General features: G+C 35.4%; 1 protein-coding gene across 8 annotated transcripts in view; it reads right to left on the bottom strand.

Annotated features, from left to right (window-relative positions):
• Window positions 1-17,667, bottom strand: part of RALGAPA1 (Ral GTPase activating protein catalytic subunit alpha 1) — a 241,377-nt gene that overhangs the window by 22,562 nt on the left and 201,148 nt on the right. For all 8 annotated transcript variants that reach the window (XM_087422563.1, XM_087422573.1, XM_014792116.2 and 5 more), the window contains 2 exons: window positions 8,922-9,080; window positions 7,071-7,198 (listed from right to left, as the gene is read on the bottom strand). In XM_087422563.1, coding sequence (XP_087278689.1) covers window positions 7,071-7,198; window positions 8,922-9,080 — 287 coding nt within the window. The remainder of the gene's footprint in view (window positions 1-7,070; window positions 7,199-8,921; window positions 9,081-17,667) is intronic.

The following is a 17,667-nucleotide window of genomic DNA, read 5'->3' as shown; positions in this document are numbered from 1 at the left end:
ACCTAAGATATTGATGGAATCGCTCATGTAGATGATGCAAAGGTTAAGAAGTAAAATTGAAGATCTCAGCCTGTGCAGACTCCCATGGCTGCCCCCTACTGCTCTCCTGTGGCTACCACCTTCCTTGCCATTCAGCAGGAAGTGTGAGCCTTCAGGGCTACAGCCATGTGCTGCCTCCTTCCTGGGGGGAGGGGATGGGGGAAACAGGATGACCCAAACTGTCCTCTCCCCAAGATGACATCTGTCACTGTCACCAAGTCACAAGTGTCTTAGCTCACTTTTCTCCTTAACTTTTCTCCTTTCCAACCCCCTTAGAAGTGGAGGAAAAAACCCTCACTAATTACTGATCTTTGAAAATTATCTTCATTAAACTATAATGCCCTCTAATAAAAAATATAATGATTAATAAGTAGGGCCAGCCCTGGTGGCCTAGTGGTTAAGTTTGGCGTGCTCTGCTTCAGCGGCCCAGGTTCGGTTTCTGGGTGTGGACCTATATCACCTGTCAGTGGCCATGCTGTGGTGGTGGCTCACATACAAAAAGAGGGAGGTTGGCAACAGATGTTAGCTCAGGGCACATCTTCCTCAGCAAAACAAAACAAAACAAAACAAAAACTGATTAGTAAGTCACAATACTTTGTGTGTGCTATTACGGCTTGTCCATGTACCAGGGAGAATTCCTACTGCTCCTAGTTTTCCTTTTCTTACCTATCCAGCACGCTCTTACAGTTGTAGCTGGACTAATAGAAACCATAAATTATAACAACAACAAAAAAAACAAGTGAACTTATTATTAAAAGTACATTGGCAAAAGAACAGAAATTTTTTGTTAAAGAGAAGTGAATAGTTAATCCATCCATCCATGAATCCATCTACCCTGTACTATTACAACAAATTAGTAGCCACCTATCACTGTGCTAGAAGTTAGTGAAACCAGGATACATAAGACTTATTAACATATGCACACACAGTAAGTCCTTTAACAAAAAATGTTACGAGGCAGTGTGTTGCTTAGTGAAGGACAGTTTTCTTTACAAAGTTATTTTATTTGGGTCATGCAGAATGAATATATTAGGTGAAAAAGAGTAGAGAAAGGCATTCTTGGGGCAAAGACATGGGCCTAAAAGAGAAGAAGGGCATTCACAGATGATAAATATGGTTTAGCTGGACACGTATAGGGTGTCCTGGGTGTCCGTGTGGTGGGAGATGAGAGTGAGGATGGGGGGCGGAGCTGGGGAGAAGTACAGATGTGCTTGACAAAACTATGGTGAGAATTGTGAGCTTGGGAGGGTAAGCTAACAAGAACTGCTTGCAGGTAGTCAAAGAATTTAGACAAGAATTTCAATAAACAGTCAAGAGCCATCATAAGTCTTCTAGTATACTTAGATTTGTGTTTGGAAGAATTATTTCCAGTGTTAATGTACGGATAATGATAATGATAACATCATCAACTACCGGGTAGCTACCATTTTCTGTGCTCTTGCTACATGACAGACAGACTGTTTAGTGCTTCACGTGGATAATCTCATTTAATCCTTACTACAATCCCGAGTTTGGTACTCTTTTTACAGATTAAAAAAAATTAGACACAAAGACAGTGACAGACTTAATAAGTGGTTCTGGACTCTGAAGCCCATGCTGATTTCCCAACAACCAGCTTCCATATATTTTAATATAATTAATTTATAAACTAAGGACAGTCCATAATTGTATTATCTTCTGAAGAAACGATCTATAAAAAGATAGTAGATACATAAAATTATGTAGTTTCTCAATAAACTCTCTTTCTTCTAACATGAAATGGCAACAATATTGACGGGCATCCCCAAGAGGTTTTATAATATTCTATCATAATGAATGGCAAACCGCATTAGTGGAGCCAATCAATGACATTTCATTTCGTTTTGGCTTTCATACTTTTGCAACAGGTTCTCAACATTTGAGTAGTAGAACTGCAGGGATAACAAACTGTGACTAATTGAAGAATGACCATTGACTTCTGGTAATTTGTCTGATAAAGTTAAACAGAAACCCAATTCTGGCATTTAAGAAAAAGTCAACTCTAAACAGATTAGAAGAAATCAAATAATACTGGTTTGGAATGAAAGAATATTAAACCTAGGAAGAAAGTGTTTTTTAAAGTGTTTAATTTTATAACATCCCCCATTCCATGTATTTCATATCTATGGATATGAAATATCAATATCTACATATAGATATCTATATTTTTATCTATAACCCTACTATGACACATTTTATCTTGTGCTATAATTTAATGTGAATATTATTCTCTCCCCTATTAAATTATAAGCTTATTGAAGATAAGATTACCATCTGATTTGTCTTCATATCTCTCTCAAAATCTTTACTACTACCATGTAAGTGATCAATAAATATTTTTGATAGGAGAAAAACAGTACAGTTCTATTTCTTGACCTAGTGGTGGTTAAACTGTAATTATTCAGCATGTAGTACATTTAGGATTTATGTACTTTTCTCAAATTATATTTTGTAGTAAGAAAGGTTAAAAAGAAAAACGTAAGAAAAACAGGACATGTGAGATGGTTAATTTTATGTCAACTTGGCAAGGCACTTGGCAAGGCCATGGTACCTAGTCGTTGGCCAAACACCAGTCTAGATGTTGCTGTGAAGGTATTTTTAAGATGTTATTACTGTTTAAATCAGGAGACTTTGAGTAAAGTAGATTACCCTCCATAATGTGAGTGGGCCTCATCAAATTAGTTGAAGGCCTTAGGAGAAAATATTTAAGTCCCCAAGGAAGGAAGGAATTCTATCTCCAGATACCTTCTGACTTAGACTGCATGACCCACTCTACCTAGGAACTCCTGCAGATTTCAGACTTGCCACTCCCCACAATCGTGTAAGCCAATTCCTTAAAATCAATCTTTCTCTCTTTATATATGCATATATACACACACATCCTCTTGATTATGTTTCTCTGAGAACCATAATACATGATTATATATGATAACTTCTGAAAATTTCTATTTATAGTAAATCTTACATTAAAAAATAAAAAGAAACAGTACATACATGATAGCATCATATTTAACATCTGTACATATTCAAAACATCTCTAGGATCAAAACAAATAATTGTTTTAAAATTTTTATTTAAGGAATAGAGTCATGATAACTAAGATCATGAAACTAGTACTTTGGAATTATTATTCTCACTGCAAAAAAACACAAAAACCCTCAACACACACACACACACTCTTTCACAAAGTAACTAATAAATGATGTCTAAGGTCAACCTGAAATACCCCCAAGATCCAATGGTTACTCAGGGTCTGCCTACTCTTCCTCCCCAGTGTTGCATTTCAGTTCTAACTGCATGATCAAACCAACAAATTGAGCTCGAGACAAAAAAAAGTACCTAGCTGACAACGTCAGAGGTTGCAAGAAAAGGCGTTTTTCAAGTACAAGTAATGCAAGAAATGACAAGTGAAGTGAAGGAGAGATTTCAAAGCTTGAAAGACAGTCATCAATACTGACAGATTACTGTAATTCTGGCTGCCAGCATGATCGATTTGGGCAGCATATGACAATCAATATTGTCCTCATTCAGTGAACAACATTAGAATCATAGTTACAGAAGATGTTCCTAGGATAAAATTTAAACTGTATTTAACGATCATAAATAGCACAATTTATCCTGTGGAATCTTTGTGGGTACTTTTATTGGGCATAAAATAACTGACACAGCAGTACAATTATCCAAATATAATTGAGTTCATTATATATTCTTTTTTTTTTTTTTTGTGAGGAAGATCAGCCCTGAGCTAACATCTGTCACCAATCCTCCTCTTTTTCCTGAGGAAGACTGGCCCTGGGCTAACATCTGTGCCCATCTTCCTCCACTTCATGTGGGACACTGCCACAGCATGGCTTGACACGCGGTGTGTCGGTGTGTGCTCGGGATCTGAACCCGCGAACCCTGGGCCACCACAGTGGACCACGAGCACTTAATAGCTACACCACCGGGCTGCCCCCTATTATATATTCTTTACCCCTTCACTTCTCTTATGAGGACTGAAGTAGTAACTCTGGTGGTTTCCGAAGCTTGCTTCTATCTCAATTTCTGTTAAGTTTTATGGATCTGTTTTAGAAAGTATGATTTTTTGCCTTAATGGGAACTTATCTGGATTTGTCAAAACCATACATTTTTAAATTTAATATATTTCTGAAATATGTATTTGTTATTTAAAAGACATATTTATATTTCAGTATCTTAAAATAAAGACATATAGTTGTAATATATAAACTTTCATTTAAAAATCAAGTATTCCACCTTTATGAAGTCATTTTCCTCAACATTTAAAATTAATATAGAACTTTGTGAAGGATGACTATATGTTCTTCAAATTAGCAAAGGCTAGGAGTATCTCTACTATATACTTAAATAATCTGGGAAAATAGTTTCCATATAGCTTCTAAATTCAAGCTTCCCAGTCAAGAAAAATTTGTTTGATCTGTCTGGTTTAACGTTTTTACTCTGAATGTTCCAGAAGTAGCTTTGCTAATAGAAATTGCTCATATTTTCTGTGTAAATAAAGTATTCATGTTTACTGTTTTCATCTGAAATTCTCTCTCTCCATCTTAGAATATTCTCAAATGTGGTATCTATTAATGTCTCAGGCAAGATTAACTGTTAAGAACTTCACGAAGCAGGCCTGAAAATCCAATCCAATCAATTAACCTACCAACCAACCAAACATAAAAACCCAATTAGGCAATTCCTTGGTGTTGGGTAGAGTTGTTTTATACTGACTTTAATCTTTACACATAACAGAATCATTGCACAAAATAATGTACCTTATTTCATTTACAAAGCACATCCAAATTCATCATCTCAATCTTCACAACAATTCCGAGATGGGTATTAGCATCTTTTTAACAGATGAAGAAAGTGAGGTTTAGAGATTCTTGACTTGATCAAGATCACAAGGCAGACCTTGAGTTAAAATCAATGTTTTCTAACTGTAAATCCAGCTATCATACCTCTAGTGTAACACATAAGTCTGAAATAGTTCTCAAGAATATGAACTTCAGGTGCAGGAAAAAGAAATTAAGCCATATCCCCAACACTTTTAACCTTGCATTTTCAACTACATACTTGGTAAGGTGTGCATCTTAAACGTTCTTTGTACTTTGTTGTTATGTTGTTTGGGCCAGCAATAGTTTGTGTTAGCTCAACAAATTGAGTTCCTGTTTTATGACATAAGAGGAAAACAGAGTTTTGTATTACAATCTAATCTCTCTCTCACCACTTTCCCAAAAGATTTAAGGCATTCTTTCAACGGTGTCTTAAATAAAATGGTGGAGGACACTACCCTCAGGATGAACATCAGGATCACACGACTGTAAAGAAGCAAAGGTCAGAAAGAAGGCAACCTCAGTGGAGCTGACATGTGGATGAGATTAGTCTATGGGTAGTAATCTGTATATTCCTTGTAAGATTAGCTACCATTCTAGAGATATTCAGGAAATAATAAACCGAATCCTTACTTTTCACAACAACGATCACTTCAAATCTGAGTTTTCAACTTAAAGTAAGTGAAGATATAACTGCCACAAATAAGAAATGCTATATAAATGTCCTTAAGCTTAATCTATATAACATGGCATGATCCAACTATAATTCCATTTCACAGGGTCAGAATACATGAGAAATTACATAGCAATCAGATTGCTTAAGTCAATTTTCATCAAAAGAAAAAAATGTATGTGGCAGACTTAGGATAAATCCACTTCATGTGGAATAGAACATAGGAGATATATATATATATATATATATTTATTTATTTATTTATGTATGTATGTACGTATGTATGTGAGGAAGATCAGCCCTGAGCTAACATCCGTGCTAACCCTCCTCTTTTTGCTGAGGAAGACCGGCTCTGAGCTAACATCTATTGCCAATCCTCCTCCTTTTTTTTTTCCCCCAAAGCCCCAGTAGATAGTTGTATGTCATAGTTGCACATCCTTCTAGTTGCTGTATGTGGGACGCGGCCTCAGCATGGCCAGACAAGCGGTGCGTTGGTGCGCGCCCAGGATCCGAACCCGAGCCGCCAGTAGCAGAGTGCGCGCACTTAACCGCTAAGCCATGGGGCCGGCCTGAACATAGAATATTTTAAAAAGCCTTCCCTGTAAAGCTTAACATCTACAATTTATTATGTAAAAGAAAAATACTTGAAATATTTTTAATTATATAGAAAAAGTATATGGAAACACAAATCCATTTTAGAAAGGACTATCAGAAACAATTTAAAATTTAAAACTATTTGCACATTGTGTCCCAGGCACTGTTCTAAGAGCTTTATACATAGTGACTCATTCAGTTCTCACAACACCATGAGCTAGATGTTATTATCATTCTCATTTTATAAATACGGAAATTGAGGCTCAGAGAGGTTAAATAACTTGCCCAAGGCTTGCCAGCTAAGGAAGTCGTGGCCAGCATTTGAGTCCAGGCAATATGGCTCCAGAAGCCATGTTCTTAAATACTCCATATTCTCGCATACTTCCATGTCTCTGTTTATGTTGTCCCTCTGCTTGGAATGCTCTTAATCTCACCCACCCGATTAACTCTTATGCATCCTTCAAGATTGGTTCAATCCTCACATTTCTCAGAAGTATTTCCTGACAGTACCACCCCTTCCAGCAGAGTGAGAGGCCCCTTGCTATTATATTCCAGAACACTCTGTGCATAACTCTATTACAGCACATATACCGAAAACAGTAGATTTCCTCAACTAGATTGAATACTCTGCAATGACTGTGTTGGTTATCCCTGCACATCCAGAGTAGCAGAGTGTCTAGCACATAATGGGGTTCTAATTAACTGACCAAAAGAATATAAGTACTGATTAAAAGTGTATAAAAGAAAATACGTGCTTCAAATATCGTAACTGCTCAAACACTGGGGAGGAACTCCATCATCTATACATCAATACATAGAAACTCAAAGGTCTTAACAACACATAACAAATATTTACCTTGGAAAGTAGACAGATATTAGAGCAGAAACCATACTGCTAAAAAGGATACAAATTTTGATAGAGTGGAATCAGCGATTTCAGAGCACGGCTGGCATTTATAGCTGTTGCTCGAACCATTATGGGTAGGACCTTTCCATTCACAATAGCACCATCAAAAAGTGGACCAAAGAAGGGAACCTGATTGAGAAATTGGAAACTAATTTTATACTCAAATCAGAGAAAGGCTGTAAATAAGAACAATCAAGACACTGCTTGCATACAAAAGTGTTTCTGCTTCTTCAGTTCTTCCTTCAGTAGTAATACTTTTTAAACTCAATTCTTTTCCACTATAGGTCATTCACACTACGACAGTAAACAAACAAAAAATGCCAAATGTCTACAGGGTTTCCATTCAAAAGAACTATGTGCTTCATGTAACTGACTAAATAATTTATACTCCTTGCCAATTTTCAGATTTTTGTAACCTCAATTGTACACGAAAATCCAACACTAGAAATAAATTCCTTTTCCTCCATTGAGTAAACACAGCAAAGATATACATTCTTACAGGCAGCAAGTTAGTTTTTCATTATTTTTGTGTGAAACCAGCTTTACTACATAACCTAAAACACTTTTATTACATGGTTTATTAGGAAAAAAACTATGTTTTAAAAATTATCATTTTTATCAGATGACTGACAGTTTCAACAGTTATTCTATTTGAATATGGTTGGTACAAATGGCAGCTAAAGGCAAGGACATGAGCTGTGGATAATACAGTACACATCTTAGGCTTTGTGGCCACATATTGTCTCTGCTGTATTTTCTTCTGTGATTTTTTTTTTTTTTTTGGTGAGGAAGATTCACCCTGATCTAACATCTGTTGCCAATCTTCCTCTTTCTTTGCTTGGGGAAGAGTCGCCCTGAGCTAACATCTGTGCCAATCTTCCTCTATTTTGTATGTGGGTCACCGCCTCAGCACAGCTGATGAGTGGTATAGGTCCACCCCGGGGATCTGAACCTGCGAACCTGGGCCGCTGAAGCAGAGCACACCGAACTTAATCTCTATGCCACAGGGCCGGACCCTCTTTTGTGACTTTTTAAAGAAGAAAAATCCATTAAAAATGTAAAAAACATTCTTAGCTTGCAGGCTGTACAAAAATAGGAAGTGAGCTATAGTTTGCTGACCTCTGGTTTAGAAGAACCCCAAAAAGACCTGGCCATAAGCTTAAATTCACATATGGGAAACTTATTCCAAATCAAGAAATTTGGAAGATTCGTGATCAACTGTCAAAAAGTAGGTTTTCTATAAACTAAAAGTATTCAATTTAAAAAAAGTAAGAAAGACACCAAAATACTACCAAACTTTTATTATTCTGAAAGAAAATACTTCTGCAAGCATGTTTCAACCCTATGGTATAAGCCATCGCAATACAACTACTTGGCTTTTTTCTTTTTTACTTTGCAGAATTTTCATTTATTAAGTGACATGACTAAATAATCATGCAATCTTAATAAGATTCATCAACTAAAAATATAGGAATCTATACATTTCTATAGGAAATATACTATTCCTATAGTTCCTGTTCTAAAGGGAATGATTACTTTTTACTGTATCTTGTAGGAAACTGCAATTATCCTCTTAATAAAAGGTAAGTCCTTTTGTGAGCTTAGGATAAAGGAACTTCTACTCTGGCACTACGTAGCCTTTTCCCATTTGAACAGTTTCTTGCTATTTTTCCTGTTTTAGCTCCTTCTGAACTAGACTTAGACAACTCACATAGCTACCAGAGTCTGTGTCTCATTCCTCGCATTTTCACCACTTGATGCCTAGTCTAACTCTTCTGAAAGAAGGAAAGAAACTCACAACCTATATAGAAGTCAAAATATATTATTAAAATGTAAGATAAGGAGTTCTTACCTCTGGTTTCTTCATTATCTGGATACTGAACATGTGATTTTTCATTGGATATATTACAATAAGGACATCGCCAAATTCTGTAGGAATAATTCCTCTTCTGTAGTCTCTAGTATGCTCTGACCAAACAATGTGTACTTCATCATTTCCTAAATGTCTCAACTGGAAAACCAAGAAAATAGTACACAGTGCTTTAGAAAAGCCCTGTGAGTACAGTCATACAGCTACTGACAAGATACTATAAAAAGATTAAAAGGTAAAGAAATAAAAAACCATATTTTAAAAATTTCATTTGATCATTTTTCACAACACACAAAATACAAACACTCAAAGACATTAGGAGACACTATTTGAGAGACCCAATAATTTTCAACTGTCTATAGTCAATGTGAAACAGAGAACTTAGATAAAAAAGATTTACAAAACACAGCCCAAATACTCTTCTTTTTTTTTTTTTTGTTTGTGAGGAGGACTGGCTCTGAGCTAACATCTGTTGCCAATTTTTCTCTTTTTGCTGAGGAAGATTGTCCCTGAGCTAGCATCTGCGCCAATCTTCCTCTAATTTGTATGTGGGATGCCACCACAGCATGGATTGATGAGTGGTGCATAGGTCCACATCTGGGATCCAAACCTGCAAACCCTGGGTCGCTGACACAGAGCAGGCGAACTTAACCTCTACGCCACCAGGCTGGCCCCCCAAATACTCTTCTTAACTAGCAACTGTACCAATTCTCCACTATCAAACCTTTTAAAAGATTGTTTTTAAAAAGTGACTGATTTAAGATTCTTTTTTCCCGACAACTCTCTGGAAGTGCTAATCAGCAGTGAAGTAGCCTGAAGGAGGCAACAGGAAGAGAAGTAAAAGAAACAGACATTTCATAAATTGGGTCATCACCTACTGAGTAAGAGAAAGTTGATTATATTTGGTTTAACAAATTTATTTCCAGGGTTTTTTTGCCTATGAAATTCTTAGAATTTAAATATTTAAATTTAAAAAGAATTTAAATATTTGTGGTGCTTACAAAGGTATTTCTGGCAATCAGAGAATTAACATTATGATGATTAAAATTATGAAAAAGCAAAGCGTCCAAAAGTTAGATTTCTAATAAGTTATTAGAAAAATGAACTTAATACCCAGTAGTCTTGAATTTTCTTTACAGAGATTCTTGCATAAACATGTATTTCAATATAAAATTTGGTTATCTTAGTACATTTATTGATTCTGCCACTGCAAATATTTGTGTCCACTTTTGGTGCATATCTCACGTAGGCTTTTCAATTACTTTCAGATAACCGGATACATTGTAGGTGGGAAAGTTTGGAAGAGAAAACTAGGATTAGTGTCATCAATATTTTTAGTATGAGCTAACATACAGACGATTTCTATTTTTTTTTTTTTTTTTTTGTCAGGAAGATCAGCCCTGAGCTAACATCTGTGCTAATCCTCCTCTTTTTGCTGAGGAAGACCGGTCCTGAGCTAACATCCATTGCCAATCCTCCTCCTTTTTTTCTTCCCCAAAGCCCCAGCAGATAGCCGCATGTCATAGTTGCACATCCTTCCAGTTGCTGTATGTGGGACGCGGCCTCAGCATGGCGGGAGAAGCGGTGCGTCAGTGCGCGCCTGGGATCCGAACCCGGGCCGCCAGTAGCGGAGCGCACGCACTTAACCGCTAAGCCACGAGGCCGGCCCTACGATTTCTATTTTTGAAATGTGCAATTTAAACAAGAAAAGAGTTAAGTCCAATTAATGAAAGGCTCTCTTCTGTTACCCTTTAACCCTGAAGTTCTCAGTCTGGGTTCAAGGCATTTGCGAATATTTGAAAATTATTTGTAAAATTTTATTTGTGTATTTTTCTGAGGAGAGAGTCTATCAAACAGAAAAAAATACAAAAAAAACCCACCCCAAATACAAATACAAAAAAAGCCAAGAACCAGTGTTCTAATGGTTCGTACAGTCCCTAACACCAATCCATCTAGAAAATCCTAATCACTATGAACGTCATTAAGTATATGAGAATACAAGGTAAATCCCTGAACTTTGAAATTTGTATTCCTAAGCAAGAAATGCCGCCTTAGACACCTTGATGGATTATAAGGTGGAGGCAGCTATTACTCTAAAGATAGTGCCCACCTAAATCCATAGACCAGAATCTATTATTTTAGAAATATAGTATAAAGATCTTTGTCTTCTTTTAAAGAAGACTATTTTTAGGTTTCAGTGGATTAAATAATTCCTTTTTCCTTTTTGGAAACCATAAATGTGCTTATTGCTCTAAATACATGATGGTAGGCCTCAAACATTAAAATATTATTTAAGTTTTAATTTTCATTATTTATACCACACACACACACACCTTGAACGATATAAATGTAGGACATGGGCTTTGTGACATTTTTAAAAACCAAAAAAGATTACACAACTCAGAAAAGCCATGGCTCTATAATTTCATTTTTTAATCAAAATACTTTAAAAATATCCTTCCTATACAGCCATCCCCATGTGTCAGCTTCTCTAATAGGTTTATGTTAACTGAATACAAAAGAAATGTGAAATAAATTTAACCAGGAGGGATGATCCAATCTAATTTTGATACATTAATGTCATATGCTGTACATGTTACAATAGCAGCCAGATCTAATACTAAGCTCCAGGCTATACTGAGATTTCCAAATGGCAGATTGTTCTAAGTGATATCAAGTATAATTGAAGTAATAAACGATAGTAAAAGCTGAGCACACTGTCAGGAAGAATTTAAGTATTTACTTTTTAAAATTAAATGAGTTAGGTTAGGAAAGACAAGACAACTGAAATAATGCAGGTCTCAATTTACAGAAAATTCCTTTTATTTATCTGCTACATTAACCCTTGAACTCTTGCCAAAGCTATCTATAATTTCTAGTGCCCACTTATCTAAAGAAAAGAGAGAAAAGAGCAACTGTAGTTGCATCTTATAACCAAAGCTTGTCTTCAAATATCTACCGCAGAGTATTAAAGGTCAGTTATAGAAGTTTAATGGAAAAGAACAATACAATTTTATCAAGACGTTGTAATGAAGATACTTGTAGAACCAGGTGTATAACAAAATCACTCTAAACATGTTCAAGCATTTTAAGGGAAAGGCTTCAAGAACATCCTGTATCATTTATATTCAAATGCTAACAAAGTAACTGTTTTATGCTGTCATCATGAGGCATGTTTCTATATCTTTTTTAAAATCTGCTATATAATAATTAAACTCAAATTGAGAAATTGTTAATCATTGCTATGTATCTTTGTAATTTTTGAAAGATTACTGAAAAAATGAATTTTGAGTGGTTAACAGTTAATAGAAATTTCAAAAGTGTGTTTGACATATTTGACATCAATACTTTATATACTATTTTATATTTATTTTATTTATTCCTTCTCTCTCATGTTCTTACAAGATTGTGTCCTATGTATACTCAGCTGGTTTTTCCATACTCTGAAAACTCTAAAAGGAGTTCCTACCGACATGTTTTTGTACCCAGATGCCAATCCCTTCTGAAATAGAGTACAAGACTTCTGTATACGGGATAGGTCTGTTAAAATGAATGGCAATCAGATTCCTCTTCCAAATTCACTTCAACTGCTGCTACAGTCATTTCGGGATTCAAGGTCTATAACATAAGCTGCAGATTATCCTCATCAATTTATGAAGATAAAACAGTTAAATGAAATTCAACATGTGTAAAATTGAAGTCCTCAATGTATTATAGAGTATTAGCACTAGAAGAGACCTTAAAGCTCTAATTTCCCACCCAATAAAGGAACTCCCACTGCAATATCCCTGACAAGTAATCCTGCCTCTGCTCAAATACTTCTAAGGTTGAGAAGCTTACAAAGTCACAAATCAGCCCACTCATTTTTAAAGAGCTACAATCATTAGAATGTTCTTTATACTAAGCTAAAATCTGCTTTCCTGAAGCTGGTTCTCCCAAAATTAGCCTTAACAAATAAATCCAATCTATATTCTACATATTATCTTTTCAGATATTTGAAGATTGGTCTAATATATATCTCAACTTCTCTTTTCCAGGTTAAAAGTGTCCTTAGCTCCCCTTCTTATAGTTTACAAACCTATTCATAATCCTGGATTTTTACCTCAGTTTATTGATGTTTCTATTAAAGTGTGGTGTCTGGAATAGAATACAATATCAATATATGTTCTGAATAATACAACCAGCCCACAATGGGACTACTACTTCCTTTGTTCTGTTCACCAAAGTATTTTCGGCCTTTTTACAATGTTGGCTCAAATGCAAGTTGCAGTCAATTGTAGTGAGTTGTAGTACAACTGTACTGCTAGAACTAAAGAGAAGATTTCATATGCTTATTAAATTTTACCTTGCCAGGTTCAGTTTACCTTTAAGCCTATCAAGGTCTTTTGTTAGCCTGATTCTGCTATTCAATGTATTGGCTCTCTCTTTCCCAGATTTGAGTTATCCTTAAATTCAAATTCTTGTGTCTTCATTTAGATTTTGGATAAAAATGTCGAATGGGACAGTTCGATTAAGAGCCTTATAGCAAGTCATTACAGATGTTCCTCCCGGTTAAAAAAAAATCCAACATTTATTAAATGCTTACTATTCTAAGTGCTTTGTGATAATTTATTTAATTTTCACAACAATGCTACAAGGTAAGTATAATTATTATTACCCCTATTTTTACAGGTGAGAAATTGACGCTCAAAAAGATAAAGTAACTTGCCGAATGTCACATAACTAGTAAATGGCAGAGCCAGAACTGAAACCCAGGCAGGCTAGTTCCAGAAACCATACTTTAACCACCTCCCTATATTGCCTCTCATTAAATTTATGTCTCTAGATATGATTATACAACCAGTCATGAATATACTTACTGAACTATGTTATTAAGACCACATTTCTTCAACTTGTCCACAGCAAACGACTTAGTTAAACGCTTTATACTGTCTAACGGCCTTCTCTGATCTAGTAATCCTATTAAAACAAATTAAGTTACTTCCACGTGATTTGTTATGGTGAACTGATGGTGGCTCCTAGTGATCACTACTTCATTACTTAAATGCTCACATGCCATCTGTTTAATAATCTTGTTTTGCCAGGCATTGACATGGAGGCTCATGAATGTTAGTAATTATTGTAGGTGGTGGCCTGTTCCATGTCCTTTTATAAAAATCAGATGTTTGCCTATCTTATGGCAGTATTCTCATTTTCCATGATTATCAGCAGAGATATCAGAGTCAATTCTAGATTTCCTCAGTGCCACAAAATACCATTCATCTGGAGCTGGAGACTAGGATTCATGTAAAGTGACTATATCATCTCTTTCACAAAATCAGCTTACCCTCTGACTTCCCCATTTCTGTCAAAAGCACCTGACAACTAATTATAATTACTTGGGGCGAAAACCTGAGTCTTGAATTACTCTATTTTTGTTACTGTATCTCTAACAAGCTCTTCTTTTTTTTTTTGAAGTATTATACTCCCTTTTTGTACTTTCCTTTGTATTCCCCCTACTGTTGCCCTAGGTCAGATGCTAGTCATCCTACACACCTGGACTAGTTCATGAGTTCTTAAAAGGCCTTCTCTCCTCCTTCCTATCCACCTTCTTTCACACATTAGCAAATATTGAGAGCTGACTAAACGCACTGTTCTAGCTATTGCAGATACAATGGTGAGGAAAAACAGACATAGTCTCTGCTCTCACAAAGCTTCAAGTTCAGCAGAGAAGACAGAGTAAAATAAATAAGCAATAAATGAATAATGAACAATATAGATCATGCTCTAAATATATGTCTCTGAATGCAAATAACAAAGAAAACTGATCTATAATGGCACCTGAAGAATGCACAGAAGTTAATTAGGTTAGGCCATCACTTCAGGAAACAGTGGGATACATGTAGAAATTGAAACTGAGTAATACTCACCGCCCATGCCCTCATTCCTTCCCCCAACTTCCAGACACTCATATGTAGCAAAACATACACTATCACATACTCTTCAATCATGTGCAAAAACATACTTTCATACACGTTCTTATAGTCACAAATATTTTCATACATTCACTTGCTGTCTGGATCATTCATTTTTGGTAATGAAGAAAAGCTTCTTGAAGCAACAGGCACAGCTAGTATACAATACCTTAGCACACTAGGCATTCAATATATACTGTTGACTGTTAAAAAGATAATATCACAGTACTTGGCAAATTTTTTTCTATCACTACATAGTACAAGCATAAAAACAGAATTATCTGCAATGATGGCATTTATTTAAATATGCCACTTTGAAGGTGATAAGTGCTATAAAGAAAATAAAACAGGGTAATGTGACAGTGTTTCTGGGTGGAGGGAGCTTCTTTAGCTAGGATGGTCTGGAAAGGTGTCTCTGAGGAACTGCCACGTGAGTCTGAAAACAAACAATGACAATGAGAAAGCCTGAAGATGTGGAGAAAGAGCATTTCAAAGGGAAAGAACAGTAAGTACATAGTCCCTGACATGGACTGAGCTTGACATGTCAGCAGGTTAGAATGACAGCCAGTGAGGCCAGGTTGTGGTAAATGAAAAAGAAAGCAACAGGAGATGAGATCAGAGAGGGAGGCAGGCAGGTAGCCAAATCATACAGGCCACTGAAGGCCATAGTGAGGAACTAGTTTTATTCTACATGCAATGAGAAGCCACTGCTATACCATCCAAATTAAACCATTCACAGTGGTGAGATAAATTTACTCTGAACCATTTATATTTCCTGGTTTGTCTATCCTCTGTTCTTGTCATCAGGAGTATATTTATAGAAATTGGGGTTAAGGGTAGAATCTATGATATTAAAATGGAATTATTTTATGGAAGGTTGTTATATTTGGGGCTGAAACCATGAGTATAATTCCATAGCATTTATTAACTATTATATTAACTACACTTTTACTAAAATAATAAAAAATTTTTTATTATGCCTTAAATTTGTTTTTGAACTCATTTTCCATACTATATTTAGCATATAGTTTTTTGGAAAGTAAAGTCTATTTTAATTTTATTTCTAGAAAAAATAAAGAAAAATAGATTTAAAATTAAAATCAGACCAAGTAGGTCTATAAAGCTTATTTATTTGCGAAACTATTGTCACCAAATTTCAAAACAGAAAATGAACTGTTGTCCATTCCACTAACAGTATTTCAGAGGAGACCTACTTAAATCAAGTGCTTCTTTTTCCTCTTTTGGGGGGTCCAGTAAATGAAAGATAGAGAGTCCAACTAAGTATGTCACAATTATCTCAACTTGATCTTCATCAAACTCCTGAAAGGATGATTCAGCTACCTATGAAGCAGAGTATCAGCAAGTGGCTAGAACAAGGAGACAGAGGAAATAAGACAAGCTCCTGCAAACACTTTATACCAATGCTTGCAGCACTTTTGATTTTTAGGGGTGAATAAACTCAGTTAAGTGGAAATTATTTTTAACCATTTTCCATCAATCTTCCTCAGGTAGAGAAAATATACAGAACACATGGCTTGGACTGGGGTTATATCAGGATTTTCAATATGGTAGTATATTTCTAAGAGAGACTACTTTGTTAGACTGAATGTTTTGTTAATTTGTTCAAAAAGTATAATCTACGTTGTAAAAATTCTGCTGATACTGTCTTGAGCCTTGAAAAAGCTTCTCTTCATAAGAAGTGAAATGCTACACTTAAAACAGGTTGAAGAACATTTATCTCTCATTCTGAGAAAATAAAATGCTTAAAAATAATTTACAAAATCATCACATGATATCCTAAACAAAAAGTGAGAACTAAAATCAGTTTCTCTAAAATAGATATAAATGATTTTCTCCTATCAAGTTTAAAACAAAGAACCAGAGTCATAAATAATTCTAGCTTGCCAGAGGCATGGCTATTTCTTTATACTGACTGTCGACTATATAATTTAATTATAGGTATTAAACTCCATGCTGAGGTCAAGGAGCCTTACTTCCTCCAATATTACACTTCAACCAGTGCTCATTAATGTGTCTACTGAATGGATTAACACACCTAAAGATATATGTACAAAGGAAAGGGGGACAACCTAATGATATCCAATTGTTCATCTGTAATAGGACACATGTTCTAGGCCTCAACTTATTACCACTAATGTGGAATTTATTAAATTCAGGAGAAAAAATACCAATACAGAAAGTGATTTTTTATTAAGGAGAACTGGTATAAGACAACTGGTTTTTAAGATTAAGTTTAAACATTTAACCTTTTATTAAAAAGAAACTGATACTGTAACAGAGCTAAAATATAAGCCTGTTACTTAGCAAAAGCTTACATACGAGGACTCTGAAGACAGATTACAGACAAGAGTCACACAGAATAGGGAAAAGGAAAACTCAGTATACAGAGAAACAATGTTATGTTTTTTTGATTGCTATGAAAAGAAGGTTTAGAATAGCTATACTGAATTATGAGGGCAGGGAAATATTTCCTTTCTACTGAATTACATGAAATGTTGGTTCAATTTACTCCCAACCTTGATAGATGAGATTTTCCTTAAACTGATTTAAATCACTGCTCGAGAAAATAAGACCACTATACCTTGCCAAATGACACTGCTTTATTACAGACTGTCTACAATGTTGACGGGTTTCACCTTTATATGGCAGGTACTATACACGGCAAAGCAGTGACATTTTGAAATTTTCTCACTAAAACAAACAAATAAACCCTTTAAATTGCTTTAAGTAAAAAAAGTCTATCTAGCCAGGGT

The sequence above is a fragment of the Ceratotherium simum genome, chromosome 3 (assembly GCF_057802395.1).
Source record: "Ceratotherium simum simum isolate JZ-2026a chromosome 3, ASM5780239v1, whole genome shotgun sequence".
NCBI classification, from domain to species: domain Eukaryota; kingdom Metazoa; phylum Chordata; class Mammalia; order Perissodactyla; family Rhinocerotidae; genus Ceratotherium; species Ceratotherium simum.
The sequence above is the reverse complement of the archived record's forward strand: the minus strand, read 5'-3'. Positions and strand labels throughout refer to the sequence as shown.